Source organism: Musa acuminata, chromosome BXJ2-6, assembly GCF_036884655.1.
Source record: "Musa acuminata AAA Group cultivar baxijiao chromosome BXJ2-6, Cavendish_Baxijiao_AAA, whole genome shotgun sequence".
NCBI classification, from domain to species: Eukaryota; Viridiplantae; Streptophyta; class Magnoliopsida; order Zingiberales; family Musaceae; genus Musa; species Musa acuminata.
The window spans coordinates 12,779,666-12,796,826 of NC_088343.1; the positions used below are offsets into that span (position 1 = coordinate 12,779,666).

The following is a 17,161-nucleotide window of genomic DNA, read 5'->3' on the forward strand; positions in this document are numbered from 1 at the left end:
TTCATACATGATTGTTTTAAGAGCGGAAGATGAGCAGACGGGTTGGTAAGGTTCGCACGTTTTATGCATGCCCACATTTTTCGCCGAACGAGTCAGATATCTTCTATGCGCACAGCGAATCTTGCAGGGTCCATGCATCTCTTTAAATGATAACATGGACAAAGCAAATTGTACAATTTAATTTTCTTATATATATATATATATAGTGGATAAAATTTCAAAATCGTTACCATTTATGTATTTAAAATATACACTAATCATATATTACATACATATATATTCTTATTTGAAGGAGATCAGCATATATTAAATGGAGATACATGTATCAAGGATGCCTCGGAAATAAGAAGGGTTGCGCCAGTCCAGTTAAGCGAACAGTCAGCTGCTTGGTGACTCCGTCCTCTCTCTCTCTCTCTCTCTCTCTCTCTGGGGATCGAAATATAGACGAGGCTCCGGCTCTCCCTTCCTGTCGCTCGCTGCCTTCTCCCACCAGCAAGGTTTGCTGCTGGAGTCGGATCGGAGGGGGATGGCGTCGGGGACCGAGAGCTGGATTCTGATGGCGACCGGAAGAACTCCCACCAACATCGCGGTGATCAAGTACTGGGGGAAGCGCGACGAGGCCCTCATCCTCCCCGTCAACGACAGCATCAGCGTCACCCTCGATCCTGACCATCTCTCCGCCACCACCACCGTCGCCGTTAGCCCTACCTTCGACAGAGATCGGATGTGGCTCAATGGCAAGGTAGATCCGATCCTATGCTTCTGTGTTTTCTTGTTTGCTTTATTTTTTTGGGTTTCGATGGATCGCCTTCTTTTTGGGGTTTTGAGGGTAAGAAGATTAAGGTCGTTTTGGTACATCGATAGTGTTTGTTTGGCTCGATGTCTGAAATTTACGGGTTTCTGTAGGAGATTCCACTCTCCGGAGATAGATTCCAGAGCTGTTTGAAGGAAATCAGGAAACTTGCCGATGATGTCGAGGATGAGAAGAAGGGTATCCGTATCCGGAAGGATGATTGGCAGAAATTGCATGTCCACATTGCTTCCTATAACAATTTCCCCACAGCTGCAGGATTGGCGTCTTCGGCTGCTGGCCTTGCTTGTTTTGGTTAGTACTGGTCGTATTTGATCCTTGTACACGAGAGTTAAACATTTCTTACTTAATAAGAAATGACTAATATTCTTAATAAGGATATTGCATGACTGATATTCTTACGACGCCCCATTTTGATAAAATTTGTTAACTTTTTGTAGCTAGTTTTGTCACTTAATAAGTCGGTATTGGTTTCGTTATACTGACAAAAAACTGTATGAAATAATCTGCATGATATCATCTTATAGAGTGTTTTTCTTCACAGTTTTCACTCTAGCAAAGCTAATGAATGTGAAGGAAGATTGTGGAAAGCTTTCATCCATTGCGAGGTCTGTGCATATTATTTCAACTGCGTGTTTATTCCGATGAAATAATGTGTCTTGAACTTACATTGTATAATCATGCCCTTTCACTCTGCACTTTTAACTCTCTTTGGTCCCACTTGTCAGACACTGATATTTTTAGGCGTCGTCTCATAAATCACTGCGGTTAACCATATAATATTACTACCTATAAGTGAATCCCAATTGAAGTAACATTCTCATATGTAGGCAAGGGTCAGGCAGTGCATGTCGCAGTATGTATGGTGGTTTTGTCAAATGGACCATGGGTAAGGTAAGTTTACACTATGAAAAGAACATATATAACCTGAAAGCACTATATATAGTTCCAGAGGCACGGTTAATGATTATTAATTAATCTTGCTGATTATCAGGATGCCTGTGGAAGTGACAGCATTGCAGTTCAGCTTGCTTCAGAATCACATTGGAATGACCTTGTTATTATCATAGCAGTGGTATGTGGTCACCGTACATCAATGACATCGTGAATTGATAAATGTTTTTATTATCTTAGTCTTTGGTGATAGACTTTTTTTGAAGTAGTTATTGTGTACATCTGTTCTTTCATGGAGGACAAGCTTGACTTCTTTCATACACAAGCTCATTTTTTTTCTACTCAGAACATATAGTGAGACTGTGGTCACTGATATGAGTTTGGTCATCTTTGGTAATTTTTTATATACTTGTGATATATATTGCTGCAGAGTCTTCTAGAGCCAATAAAAAATTTCTCCAGATACTCAGATATGATTATTAGGGCTACTAGCTTTCTTCTCCCATCTCTGAACATCCAGAACCAAAAATTTTACTTTATATATCCTTGAAAACTCTCTAAGGGTAATTTTCTTTTGTTGGATACATTATGGACTATGGATCCTTTCTTTGCCTTGTTATTTTTTGAAGGACGTTGATTTTGTTCACTATATTACATTTGAAATTTAATTTGTTGTTCAGTTGATGTTTTGAGGAAGGATAACAAAGGTAAGAAACACCCTTTTTTCATTTTTGAAAGATTTTATGCTAGATCATAATATTTCCGTTATCATTATGTTGAGAAATTACATCAAACTTGTAACCTTTTATGATATGGACAAACATAGATTTGACCAAATTATTTTGCCAGAATATGCCTGTTCAATAATTTGATACTTTTGCAGAAATATGAAACATGCTAACATATTATGACTAAAATAAATATACTGAACAATGGCACTTGTTGGCTCGTCTTATTTTGTATAGCTTAGTAAGTCTGGTAAATTATTTGTCATTTAATTTGACTGCAGTGGTGACCCTGAACAATCATCAATTCATAAAATAAGTTGAATGCACCAATTACAGCTTTTCACTCTGGGTGCAGTTTTGCCAAGTATATATATCTCACTTTGTTAAACACAAATCCAGGTGAGTTCAAAGCAGAAGGAAACTAGTAGCACCACTGGCATGCGTGACAGTGTTGAGACAAGTCCGCTCTTACAACATAGAGCCCAGGTTTTGTTACACTTCATTCCCTTGCACTCTCTTTGTAGTTAAATCTCTTCTTCAGTCAATTGATAGAACTAGTCTTTTTATAGTTAATTCTTGTTGTCAGTCAATTGATAAAATTGCATCTTTTTTATGTTCAGTTACTAAAAGTTCTTGTAGTATGTCAGCTGAGATTACTTGCTGTCCTTATTGTTAAGTGTTTATTCTTATTAGAGCTCGTACAACTATTTCCCGAGTCTGACATCAATATTTTGCAACTTGTTCAAGAAGAATTAGTGCCAACTTACAATCTTTTGTTGTCTATTCTAGACTGTTGTCCCAGGTCGTATTTTGCAGATGGAAGAAGCTATCAGAAATCGTGATTTTGCATCTTTTGCTAGGTTGACTTGTGCAGACAGTAATCAGTTTCATGCTGTTTGCTTGGATACTAGCCCCCCTATATTCTACATGAATGATACATCACACAGGCATGATCTTCTCTACCATAAAGATAAACCATTCATACTCAATTTATATTTGAATGATAACACCATTGAAAGCATAGTCATATGTGATTTAAGTTATATTTTCTTGGCACTAACTGTGACTGACTGTTTTGCATCAATCATATCTCAGGATAATCAGTCTTGTTGAAAGATGGAACAGGTCTGAAGGAACACCACAGGTATGCACGTGCAATTACATGGGAGATCTATGATGAACACTAAACAATTGAATATAAAGTTCTACCATCTATTTGGATTAACCAGAGCACAAAAATGTTTTGGTTCCTGATTTTTGTTAGTTAGTTTCGTTTTTTATTGACAATTACTGCTAGATGCTTAAGTTTTGCATCTGTACATGGATGGATTTGCTTGTTAAAAAAAGTGAGTAACTAGATGTTGATTTCAAGTGCTGTAGCAATTAATGATAAGCTGTATCCTAGTTTCAAAAGAATTAAATGATTACGAGAACATTGTTTCCATCAGACTGAAGCCTTCCTAAATTGACTTCTGCATTCATGAAATCTGGAAATAGATAGGGTCTTTGATAAAGTGAGAGGAGGAACTCTTGTCAGACTTCTGAAGGATGATGTTCTCAATCCTAACATTTCAAAAGATGCAAAAGAGAAAGAAAAAGGGAATAAGGGATAGGGTAGGGTCTTTGATAAAGTGAGAAGAGGAACACTTGTCAGACTTCTGAAGGATGATGTTCTCAATCCTAACATTTCAAAACATGCAAAAGAGAAAGAAAAAGGGAATAAGAGATAGGAAAGTACAGGGAAAGAGGATAATTATGAAAAGTAAGCACCACAACTAAGGAAGTCAAATCTCTTAATTGTTCATGATTTAGGACATGGAAGGATGGTGGCTAAATTTTTAAATATTAAATCACTCAAAAATTGAGGATTTGTGGAGATTTTGTCTCAGAATAGGTAAAACTACTTAAATGTGGAAAGACCAAGTCATATTGTATTATAAACAATTTTTCTACTTAAAAGGATATGAATATTAGAATCTAATTGAATTTATTCAGGAACTTACGACTATGGGATCTGAAATTAGAGTAACACTGGTTTTTTCACAAGCATGGAACCAAAGAAGTTAAGTTAATATAAGAAAGTATATATCTGAAAGTGAATCTTTAAGACTCTGACATGATCCCCACATCTTAGGTTCTTCAAAGATGGCTTAAATTAAATAGGAATGTTGCTTAAATTTAGTCTAAATATCTTGAGGAAATTTGAAAGTTTAACCAAGGAAGAAAATCATCTTTGTCTCTTAAAAAAGGGTTAAGGTGGCCTATGTAAGGCCATCTGGAAATCACTTCTCCACTGATCTCTCACTATCGTTATATCGTCTTTGCACATTGCATTAAATCTCAGAGAATAATAAGTATGATACAGAAGCTACATGCGCGCCAATTCATCAAAGCTTGATGTTTTATGAGATGGCTAAATTTCAGGCAGCCTACACTTTCGACGCGGGACCCAACGCCGTCTTGATTGCACCAAACAGAAAATCCGCTGGTCTTCTGCTTCAGCGCCTGTTATTCTGCTTCCCGCCACCAGCAGACAATGAATTGACTAGGTCACTGGGTTTTCAGGTTCTGCAACACCGATACATTGGTTTGATCTGATGTCAAATTTAATCGCGTATCTTCCTTGCAGTTATGTAATAGGAGACAAATCAATTCTGCATGAAGCTGGTCTACAGTCCATGAAAGATGTTGAAGCCCTGCCACCACCACCTGAGAGCAAGGACAAGTATCCATCTCAAAAGTTCCCTGGCAAGGTAAGCTATTTCATCTGCACCAGGCTTGGGAGTGGACCAAGTGTGCTTACTGATGAAAGTCTAGCTCTGCTAAGTCCCACTACTGGACTCCCAAAGTGAGTTTGCTTACAAGAGAACATGATGGTCATTGGAACTACTTTGTGAGAGATGCTCCCTTTATAATTCTTGGGTTTTGCCGGAATATCTTAGTATGATCCTTTTTGGATCGTTCCTCTCTCTCTTTTTGCTTTCGGAAGAATCTATGCTTTTATTTCATGTGAGGATCGACGGACTTCTTGCACTAGCTATTTCTCTGCATATGGTGAGGTCAAGATATAAACAAGTTGCTCAGGTTTTGCTTTCGATTCTTGCGAAGATTGCTATATATTGTTGTTGAGAATGTTTGTGACGGCAAACGTAATCCAACTTGAATCGTATTTTCATTGGGAAGAAATATATAAGCCGTTGGTATATGATATATTATGCTATCTACTCGTGGCGGGTCCCGCGCGAACGAGAGGTGGTCGCCGACAGGGAACAGGGAATTAGATATGAGTGTAGCCCGTTGCTGGTCCGTGGTGTTCCTGTGAGCCGATGGGAAAAGGCTCCCTGTGATGAGACAGACACGTGATCCTCGACCTTGTGGGTCCCACCGACGAAACGACCACCCTTCTTCGTTCACGTGATTCCCAGGTGCGTTGTCTTCCTCCTTGGAATCATCCCCATCCTCTTCTTAAATCAAAAAAAATCCAGATTCTTATTTTGTGACCGAGAGAGCAAAACAGTCTCCGTCAAACATATCCCTCCTCCTCCTGCTTTGTTGCCTTCACCATCTCTCGTACCTCAGACCGTTTCGCTTCGCCTCCATCTCCGTCCTCTGAAAGAGCCACGTAAAACCCCTTCCCCTCACCCTTCCCCTCCACCCAATGGTTTCCCTTATTGATTAATCCCGAATCAGACTCATTTCTCACAGCAGGAGGCCTGAAAGGCTGCTCTATGGCGAGCATTTGGTTTCCGAGTGCGGCGGCGAAGACTCGCGGCCATCCACATAATGGCGTCATCTGGCAGCGGCGGAATGCGGTGACGCACGGACGGTGCAGTTGCAACCGGAAATTCTCGCCGAAAGGCGCATCATTTGGTCCCCCAACATGCCTTAATTCAGTGGTCCGTGCAACCTCCCCGATCTCACTCCGACAATCGCGGCCGATGGCGGTGGCGAGTGGCAAAGCTCAAGTACTCGAGGGGAGGGAATTCCCCTACATGTTCAGGTCCGAAAAGGGGGACCTTGTGAAGGTGGTGGTGGTGGGAGCCGTAGGTGTGAACTTTTCTGTGCACATTGAGGTTTTGTCTGTCTCCCAGGACGAGTTGGTGCTGATCTATGAAATGTCGAGATCTGATCCTCCGGGATCACTAGTTGCAGACATCGAAAAGGGGATTGGTGCCGTCATAATGCCCTTCGTTCGCAATTCTTCTGGAAGGTATACGTTGGATCTGGATTTTGATTCAGCAAAGGCTCCCTTTTATCTATCATTTATGCTGCATTTGTGTTCTGATGCTGGTGTTGTTGCCTCGGAGATTAAAACGCACAGAAAGACAAGATTTTGTGTGCCTGTGGGTTTAGGCCCAGGATATCCTGCGCCCTTGGGTGCTTCTGTTTCCGATGATGGAATGGTCAATTTCTCTTTGTTTTCGAGGAAAGCTGAGAGCGTTGTACTCTGCCTGTATGAAGGGAAAACAGAGGTTCCGTCTTTAGAGATCGAACTGGATCCTTATGTCAATCGTACAGGAGATATCTGGCACGTCTCGATGGAGAGCATCGAGGACTATGTGAGCTACGGTTATCGTTGCAAAGGACCAGTAGAGAAAAGAGGTGGATTTGATATGCAGCATGTGCTGTTGGATCCGTATGCCAAAATGGTTCGAAATCTTCTTTCTGTTCAGGGTGATACAATGACTCCAACCAAGTGTCTTGGTTTTCTGGAAATGGAACCTATATTTGACTGGAGTGGTGATGTTCATCCGCAGTTGCCAACAGAGAAGCTGGTGGTTTACAGATTAAATGTTGGGCAGTTTACAATTGATAACTCGAGCGGGCTCCCAGAAGATGTTGCTGGGACTTTCGGTGGTGTGAGTGAGAAAGTAGAGCATTTTAAAGAACTTGGTGTCAATGCAATCCTGCTGGAGCCAATATTTCCCTTTGATGTTAACAAAGGCCCTTACTTCCCCTATCATTTCTTCTCGGTAATGGATGAATATGGACAAGAACATAATGCTGCTTCGGCAATCAATTCTATGAAGGAGATGATCAAGACGCTACATTCCGAAGGTATAGAGGTCTTGATGGAGGTTGTTTTTACTCATAGTGCTGAAGGTGGAGATGCGGACTCCCATGTGATATCATTCCGAGGTATTGATAGTTCTTCCTATTACATTGTTGACAAGAATGTTGGATCAGGAACCAATAGTCTACTGAAATGCAATAACCCCATTGTCCAGCAATTAATAATAGACAGCCTCCGGCATTGGGTGGTCGAGTTCCATGTAGATGGCTTTTGCTTTATTAATTCTTCTTCAATGGCTAGAGGACAGAATGGGGATCATTTATCTCGCCCACCTTTGGTGGAAGCTATAGCATTTGATCCAGTACTTTCTAGGACAAAGATTGTCGCAGACTGCTGGTCCCCGCTTGACATGTCATACATGGAAATCCAATTTCCTCATTGGAAAGCATGGGCAGAGATGAACATGAGATTTTGCAGTGATGTAAGGAACTTTTTGAGAGGTGAAGGGCTCCTAAGCGATCTTGCTACTAGACTTTGTGGCAGTGGTGATCTATTTTCTTCCAGGGGCCCAGCATTTTCTTTTAATTTTGTGACGAAGAACTTTGGACTTCCTCTTGTTGATTTGGTCAGCTTCAGTACTGCGGAGCTTGCTTCGGAATTAAGCTGGAACTGTGGCGACGAAGGTCCAACAAACAATAATACTGTCCTTGAGACACGTCTTAAGCAGATACGGAATTTCTTGTTTGTCTTGTTTGTGTCACTCGGTGTTCCTGTTCTTAATATGGGGGATGAGTGTGGCTACTCCACTGGTGGTTCTCCATTGTATGATGACAGGAAGCCTATCAATTGGGATAGCCTAGGAACAGGCTTCAGCAAGCAAATTACAAAATTTATTGCATATCTAGGTTCACTTAGAATCCGAAGAGGTGATATTTTTCAGAGCAAGCACTTTCTTAAAGTAGAAAACATTGTTTGGTTTGGAAGTAATCAATCTGAGCCAAAGTGGGATGACCCAACATGCAAGTTTTTGGCTTTGGCTCTGAAGTCAGAAAAGAACTTTGACATGTCAAATTCAAACTGCGGTGACTTGTTTATATGCTTTAACGCCAGCAATAATTTAGAGACTGTTGTTTTGCCCGAACAGCCAGAGGGAAATGTTTGGCTTCGTTTGGTCGATACCTCCCTTGCATTTCCAGGAATCTTTTCAAATAGTTGTGATCCAAATGTTCAGAAGGCTGAAGGATCATCTTCTTATGAACTGAAGCCTCATAGTTGTGCCTTATTTGAAGCCACTGTGGATTGAACTTTGTGCCTTATCGTCTTATATAACGGCAGGAGTTTCTTGCTGTATCTATTGTCTCCTGTTATCAATAAAATGAAGTATCCTTTCTGTTAGCACTGAAAAAGTGCAAAATTTTCTAAACCATTTTATTTCGCATGCTTGTTTTTGTACAGTCTCTTAATGTATGATTTTTGCAATACATCTTATGATATGTCCATATTTTTATGTGTTACCACACAACCAACTATTTTCTTAAGGCTCTTCTTTATCAGTAGCATATTCCAAACTTCAGTGTTTAATTCAAAGCGGCATGGTTTTATTCTGAAAACTGATTTTTGTTCACTTCTAATGTTTGATTCTTTTTCCCTTCTTGTTTGAACTTTCTTAATAGTATATTTTGCAAAACATGATTCTTCCTTTCTCCATCATTATGTTATATCATCATCCTCTTGCTGTTTATTGAATCATCATTTGAATAGTTAAATTTCGTTTGTCAAAAACCGTTATATGGCACTAGTTTTACAGTTAGATTTGGTTCCTATTTGACATGCTCAACCAAAGATTAGGAGGAGCAACAGTGCAATCATAATATCGAAAACAAGTATTTAAACACCAATGGAAACTGTTGTTTTACTAATAGTCATGAACCATGGAGAGAGCTTTATTCTACATGCTATTGGTAGTTCAAGCATAACTCAGATTATGAATTAGTTTCCACTTTAGAAGTACAAGAAGTTAAAAGAAATCTTATTCAAGAAGATAATTAGGTCATTATGATGGAAAACTTGGACCATATTATGCCGAGACAACATCATATATGAAATTCAGGAAACCTGGCCCATACTTGGGAGTCCCTTCACTAATCTGAGAATACTATGAATTGACTAGAGAGCAAGTGTAACAGAGTAGACATCCAGATTAAATACAGAAGAATACCCCATAAGCATAATATCTATTCTAGAGAAGGTAGCTAAATGGATCTTCCACAAAACTATAGTGTTGCCAAAATTATCTCTGGATGTTGACTAAATCTTGTCTAGTTGATCAATTAAAAGTGCCAAGCCATATAGTCCACAGAGTAATCAGTTAAACCCACCAAGGCCAATAATAGTTACAGTCCAAAATGATTGTCTAAGGATTTCAAGTGTCAATAAATCTGAACTACAAAGTTTGGCTCTAATGGACTGTCAATGCTCATAATGACATATTCAGCAGTTTAAAACTAAGCCTTGGTTTGGGACCCATAATCTACTGTTTAGAAAGAATTGGACAAGATCAAATATAGCTCAAAAGTTTACTAACAGTGTCAACTATTTGGAATTCGATGAAAAATTAAAAAGTAATTTTGTTGAAGCTAGAAGAATAAAAGGCAACCCAGCATTGTTGCAAACAAAAATCTGATGATGTACTAAATGTTACAATTGTTACCAAGAAGCAACAAACTAAAATATCTCATAACATAACACAGTATTTATTGAAAATGGGATTGGTGCCGTCATAATGCCCTTCGTTCGCAATTCTTCTGGAAGGTATACGTTGGATCTGGATTTTGATTCAGCAAAGGCTCCCTTTTATCTATCATTTATGCTGCATTTGTGTTCTGATGCTGGAGTTGTTGCCTCGGAGATTAAAACGCACAGAAAGACAAGATTTTGTGTGCCTGTGGGTTTAGGCCCAGGATATCCTTCGTCCTTGGGTGCTTCTGTTTTCGATGATGGAATGGTCAATTTCTCTTTGTTTTCGAGGAATGTTGAGAGCGTTGTCCTTTGCCTGTATGAAGGGAAAATAGAGGTTCCGTCTTTAGAGATCGAATTGGATCCTTATGTCAATCATATAGGTGATATCTGGCACGTCTCGATGGAGAGCATCGTGGACTATGTGAGCTACGGTTATCGTTGAAAAGGACCAGCAGAGAAAAGAGGTGGATTTGATATGCAGCATGTGCTGTTGGATTCGTATTGTCATGAACTGTCGTCGCGCACCCACAGTAACTTCGTTCAATGAACTGTTCGTCACTTTTGCATATATGTACGGATTCTTGGCAGCATGTTTTGCCATAGTTTTGTGTGCTTTTGCTTGTAAAAATGTAAGTTCGAACAGGTTGCAGCGTTACAGTGCAACCGCTCACTGCGCCTAGCGAAACAACCCCTAAATGGCTCCATTTTCGCATGCCACGGGCTATTTCTGCAGCCCGTTGCTGAACGCGAAACGTCAGCCATCTCAGCACCCTGGAACCACCCGGGTGGCACCATGGGGGATGGGGCTTCGATATAGTGTCAGGCGTTGAACAGTCTTTCATAAATTCGCACGTTAACTTGACAGGGACTTGTCTTTGCGCCCAATACCCGGTGAACAGCTGTTTGTGGACTTGCATCTGTTCGTTCAACCTTCTAATGTCCTTGTTTTTCCTCTTTTCTCTGTTTTCTCTCATGCACGCAAGTGCTCGCTGAATTGCTTGTAAAGCTTCTCTTTCCGCGAGACATCTGGACTTGTCCGTCGCTCATTCTTCGAACTAATCAACTTTCTCTTTTACAGGTCCTTCGGGACCTGAGTGAGGTTGCAAATTGGCTGACCTTTGCGGACGCATATCGCAAGGGCGCATCATGACTTAGGCAATCCCAGCTAAGTCCGAGAAGTTGGCACAAGGGCGTTTCGCGACTTAGGCAACTCAAGCTAAGTTTGCATCTTGGCCACAAGGGTGCTTCACGGCTTAGGCAATTCCAGCTAAGTCAGTGACATTGTGGTATCAGAGCGGGCAAGCAATTCGAGCAAGCAACGAAGGAACTTTGCAATTTCGCCATGGAAAAGCATCATGGCGAATCAAGCAAGACGGGGCATGTCTGACCCTTGCCCCAAGCAGTCGCAGGTGGGCTGCAAGTGCATACTCACTCTCGTACTGTTGGTGCCACTCAAGAGGAGCGCGGCAACGAACATGATGAGCGAGAAGTTGGCTACTCTCCGCGAGCGGAGAAGGTGCAATCTGGAGCGCCAACTGGGAAAAGGAGCCATAAGGAGAGACTCACAAACTCGCTTAGATGTTCTTGGAGCGAGCTTGGAGGAACTCTACTATGGCCAACAAAGGCTTTCTGGGGTAGAGAGCTCACCAGAAGAAGTTGAATCCCAGATCGACAAGGTAGAGGCCCTAGTTGACCGACTGTCAGACGACACCAAAGACTCCGTGCAACATCTGCACGAAGTTGTGGCGGAACTCACTTCCAGGGTGACCATGCTCACAAGGGCACTGAATGTGGGAGGAAGCAACACCCGCATTGCACAAGAGAAAAGAGAGAGAGGAGGAAAACAAGGACTTTAGAAGGTTGAACGAACAGCTGCAAGTCCACAAACAACTGCTCACCGGGTGCCGGGCGCGACAACAAGTTCCCGTCAAGGTAACGTGCGAACTTGCGAAAGATTGTTCAACTCCCGACACTATACCGAAGCCCCATCCCCTATGGTGCCACCAAGGTAGTTCCAAGGTGTTGAGATGGTGTCGGGGACCGAGAGCTGGATTCTGATGGCGATCGGAAGAACTCCCACCAACATCGCGGTGATCAAGTACTGGGGGAAGCGCGACGAGGCCCTCATCCTCCCCGTCAACGACAGCATCAGCGTCACCCTCGATCATGACCATCTCTCCGCCACCACCACCGTCGCCGTTAGCCCTACCTTCGACAGAGATCGGATGTGGCTCAATGGCAAGGTAGATCGGATCCTATGCTTCTGTGTTTTCTTGTTTGCTTTATTTCTTTGGGTTTCGATGGATCGCCTTCTTTTTGGGGTTTTGAGGGTAAGAAGATTAAGGTCGTTTTGGTACATCGATAGTGTTTATTTGGCTCGATGTCTGAAATTTACGGGTTTCTGTAGGAGATTCCACTCTCTGGAGATAGATTCCAGAGCTGTTTGAGGGAAATCAGGAAAATTGCCGATGATGTCGGGGATGAGAAGAAGGGTAACCGTATCCGGAAGGATGATTGGCAGAAATTGAATGTCCACATTGCTTCCTATAACAACTTCCCCACAGCTGCAGGATTGGCGTCTACGGCTGCTGGCCTTGCTTGTTTTGGTTAGTACTGGTCGTATTTGATCCTTGTGCATGAGAGTTAAACATTTCTTACTTAATAAGAAATGACTAATATTCTTAATAAGGATATTGCATGGCTGATACTCTTACAACGCCCCATTTTGATAAAATTTGTTAACTTTTTGTAGCTAGTTTTCTCACTTAATAAGTCGGTATATTGGTTTTGTTATACTGACAAAAAACTGTATGAAATAATCTGCATGATATCATCTTATAGAGTGTTTTTCTTCACAGTTTTCACTTTAGCAAAGCTAATGAATGTGAAGGAAGATTGTGGAAAGCTTTCATCCATTGCGAGGTCTGTGCATATTACTTCAACTGCGTGTTTATTCCGATGAAATAATGTGTCTTGCACTTACAGTGTATAATCATGCCCTTTCACTCTGCACTTTTAACTCTCTTTGGTCCCACTTGTCAGACACTGATATTTTTAGGCGTCGTCTCATAAATCACTGCGGTTAACCATATAATATTACTACCTATAAGTGAATCCCAATTGAAGTAACATTCTCATATGTAGGCAAGGGTCAGGCAGTGCATGTCGCAGTATGTATGGTGGTTTTGTCAAATGGACCATGGGTAAGGTAAGTTTACACTATGAAAAGAACATATATAACCTGAAAGCACTATATATAGTTCCAGAGGCACGGTTAATGATTATTAATTAATCTTGCTGATTATCAGGATGCCTGTGGAAGTGACAGCATTGCAGTTCAGCTTGCTTCAGAATCACATTGGAATGACCTTGTTATTATCATAGCAGTGGTATGTGGTCACCGTACATCAATGACATCGTGAATTGATAAATGTTTTTATTATCTTAGTCTTTGGTGATAGACTTTTTTTGAAGTAGTTATTGTGTACATCTGTTCTTTCATGGAGGACAAGCTTGACTTCTTTCATACACAAGCTCATTTTTTTTCTACTCAGAACATATAGTGAGACTGTGGTCACTGATATGAGTTTGGTCATCTTTGGTAATTTTTTATATACTTGTGATATATATTGCTGCAGAGTCTTCTAGAGCCAATAAAAAATTTCTCCAGATACTCAGATATGATTATTAGGGCTACTAGCTTTCTTCTCCCATCTCTGAACATCCAGAACCAAAAATTTTACTTTATATATCCTTGAAAACTCTCTAAGGGTAATTTTCTTTTGTTGGATACATTATGGACTATGGATCCTTTCTTTGCCTTGTTATTTTTTGAAGGACGTTGATTTTGTTCACTATATTACATTTGAAATTTAATTTGTTGTTCAGTTGATGTTTTGAGGAAGGATAACAAAGGTAAGAAACACCCTTTTTTCATTTTTGAAAGATTTTATGCTAGATCATAATATTTCCGTTATCATTATGTTGAGAAATTACATCAAACTTGTAACCTTTTATGATATGGACAAACATAGATTTGACCAAATTATTTTGCCAGAATATGCCTGTTCAATAATTTGATACTTTTGCAGAAATATGAAACATGCTAACATATTATGACTAAAATAAATATACTGAACAATGGCACTTGTTGGCTCGTCTTATTTTGTATAGCTTAGTAAGTCTGGTAAATTATTTGTCATTTAATTTGACTGCAGTGGTGACCCTGAACAATCATCAATTCATAAAATAAGTTGAATGCACCAATTACAGCTTTTCACTCTGGGTGCAGTTTTGCCAAGTATATATATCTCACTTTGTTAAACACAAATCCAGGTGAGTTCAAAGCAGAAGGAAACTAGTAGCACCACTGGCATGCGTGACAGTGTTGAGACAAGTCCGCTCTTACAACATAGAGCCCAGGTTTTGTTACACTTCATTCCCTTGCACTCTCTTTGTAGTTAAATCTCTTCTTCAGTCAATTGATAGAACTAGTCTTTTTATAGTTAATTCTTGTTGTCAGTCAATTGATAAAATTGCATCTTTTTTATGTTCAGTTACTAAAAGTTCTTGTAGTATGTCAGCTGAGATTACTTGCTGTCCTTATTGTTAAGTGTTTATTCTTATTAGAGCTCGTACAACTATTTCCCGAGTCTGACATCAATATTTTGCAACTTGTTCAAGAAGAATTAGTGCCAACTTACAATCTTTTGTTGTCTATTCTAGACTGTTGTCCCAGGTCGTATTTTGCAGATGGAAGAAGCTATCAGAAATCGTGATTTTGCATCTTTTGCTAGGTTGACTTGTGCAGACAGTAATCAGTTTCATGCTGTTTGCTTGGATACTAGCCCCCCTATATTCTACATGAATGATACATCACACAGGCATGATCTTCTCTACCATAAAGATAAACCATTCATACTCAATTTATATTTGAATGATAACACCATTGAAAGCATAGTCATATGTGATTTAAGTTATATTTTCTTGGCACTAACTGTGACTGACTGTTTTGCATCAATCATATCTCAGGATAATCAGTCTTGTTGAAAGATGGAACAGGTCTGAAGGAACACCACAGGTATGCACGTGCAATTACATGGGAGATCTATGATGAACACTAAACAATTGAATATAAAGTTCTACCATCTATTTGGATTAACCAGAGCACAAAAATGTTTTGGTTCCTGATTTTTGTTAGTTAGTTTCGTTTTTTATTGACAATTACTGCTAGATGCTTAAGTTTTGCATCTGTACATGGATGGATTTGCTTGTTAAAAAAAGTGAGTAACTAGATGTTGATTTCAAGTGCTGTAGCAATTAATGATAAGCTGTATCCTAGTTTCAAAAGAATTAAATGATTACGAGAACATTGTTTCCATCAGACTGAAGCCTTCCTAAATTGACTTCTGCATTCATGAAATCTGGAAATAGATAGGGTCTTTGATAAAGTGAGAGGAGGAACTCTTGTCAGACTTCTGAAGGATGATGTTCTCAATCCTAACATTTCAAAAGATGCAAAAGAGAAAGAAAAAGGGAATAAGGGATAGGGTAGGGTCTTTGATAAAGTGAGAAGAGGAACACTTGTCAGACTTCTGAAGGATGATGTTCTCAATCCTAACATTTCAAAACATGCAAAAGAGAAAGAAAAAGGGAATAAGAGATAGGAAAGTACAGGGAAAGAGGATAATTATGAAAAGTAAGCACCACAACTAAGGAAGTCAAATCTCTTAATTGTTCATGATTTAGGACATGGAAGGATGGTGGCTAAATTTTTAAATATTAAATCACTCAAAAATTGAGGATTTGTGGAGATTTTGTCTCAGAATAGGTAAAACTACTTAAATGTGGAAAGACCAAGTCATATTGTATTATAAACAATTTTTCTACTTAAAAGGATATGAATATTAGAATCTAATTGAATTTATTCAGGAACTTACGACTATGGGATCTGAAATTAGAGTAACACTGGTTTTTTCACAAGCATGGAACCAAAGAAGTTAAGTTAATATAAGAAAGTATATATCTGAAAGTGAATCTTTAAGACTCTGACATGATCCCCACATCTTAGGTTCTTCAAAGATGGCTTAAATTAAATAGGAATGTTGCTTAAATTTAGTCTAAATATCTTGAGGAAATTTGAAAGTTTAACCAAGGAAGAAAATCATCTTTGTCTCTTAAAAAAGGGTTAAGGTGGCCTATGTAAGGCCATCTGGAAATCACTTCTCCACTGATCTCTCACTATCGTTATATCGTCTTTGCACATTGCATTAAATCTCAGAGAATAATAAGTATGATACAGAAGCTACATGCGCGCCAATTCATCAAAGCTTGATGTTTTATGAGATGGCTAAATTTCAGGCAGCCTACACTTTCGACGCGGGACCCAACGCCGTCTTGATTGCACCAAACAGAAAATCCGCTGGTCTTCTGCTTCAGCGCCTGTTATTCTGCTTCCCGCCACCAGCAGACAATGAATTGACTAGGTCACTGGGTTTTCAGGTTCTGCAACACCGATACATTGGTTTGATCTGATGTCAAATTTAATCGCGTATCTTCCTTGCAGTTATGTAATAGGAGACAAATCAATTCTGCATGAAGCTGGTCTACAGTCCATGAAAGATGTTGAAGCCCTGCCACCACCACCTGAGAGCAAGGACAAGTATCCATCTCAAAAGTTCCCTGGCAAGGTAAGCTATTTCATCTGCACCAGGCTTGGGAGTGGACCAAGTGTGCTTACTGATGAAAGTCTAGCTCTGCTAAGTCCCACTACTGGACTCCCAAAGTGAGTTTGCTTACAAGAGAACATGATGGTCATTGGAACTACTTTGTGAGAGATGCTCCCTTTATAATTCTTGGGTTTTGCCGGAATATCTTAGTATGATCCTTTTTGGATCGTTCCTCTCTCTCTTTTTGCTTTCGGAAGAATCTATGCTTTTATTTCATGTGAGGATCGACGGACTTCTTGCACTAGCT

General features: G+C 39.9%; 3 protein-coding genes across 3 annotated transcripts; all 3 read left to right on the plus strand.

The window, feature by feature from the left end:
- The first annotated feature begins 325 nt into the window (after window positions 1-325).
- Window positions 326-5,528, plus strand: LOC103987958 (diphosphomevalonate decarboxylase MVD2, peroxisomal). Its single transcript, XM_009406433.3, has 10 exons — window positions 326-742; window positions 907-1,105; window positions 1,356-1,419; window positions 1,642-1,705; window positions 1,806-1,886; window positions 2,833-2,919; window positions 3,223-3,380; window positions 3,529-3,577; window positions 4,858-4,982; window positions 5,063-5,528. Exons 1-10 carry the CDS (start codon window positions 527-529, stop codon window positions 5,283-5,285), a joined length of 1,266 nt encoding a protein of 421 aa, XP_009404708.2. The 5' UTR covers window positions 326-526; the 3' UTR covers window positions 5,286-5,528.
- Window positions 5,529-5,665: 137 nt separating this feature from the next.
- LOC135614941 (isoamylase 2, chloroplastic-like) lies at window positions 5,666-8,842 on the plus strand. The gene has a single exon (XM_065112833.1). The coding sequence runs from the start codon at window positions 6,162-6,164 to the stop codon at window positions 8,748-8,750; it is 2,589 nt and encodes an 862-aa protein (XP_064968905.1). The 5' UTR covers window positions 5,666-6,161; the 3' UTR covers window positions 8,751-8,842.
- A 144-nt stretch (window positions 8,843-8,986) lies between these two features.
- On the plus strand, window positions 8,987-17,091 carry LOC135614945 (diphosphomevalonate decarboxylase MVD2, peroxisomal-like). Its single transcript, XM_065112837.1, has 10 exons — window positions 8,987-12,429; window positions 12,594-12,792; window positions 13,045-13,108; window positions 13,331-13,394; window positions 13,495-13,575; window positions 14,522-14,608; window positions 14,912-15,069; window positions 15,218-15,266; window positions 16,547-16,671; window positions 16,752-17,091. Exons 1-10 carry the CDS (start codon window positions 12,214-12,216, stop codon window positions 16,972-16,974), a joined length of 1,266 nt encoding a protein of 421 aa, XP_064968909.1. The 5' UTR covers window positions 8,987-12,213; the 3' UTR covers window positions 16,975-17,091.
- Window positions 17,092-17,161: the final 70 nt, after the last annotated feature.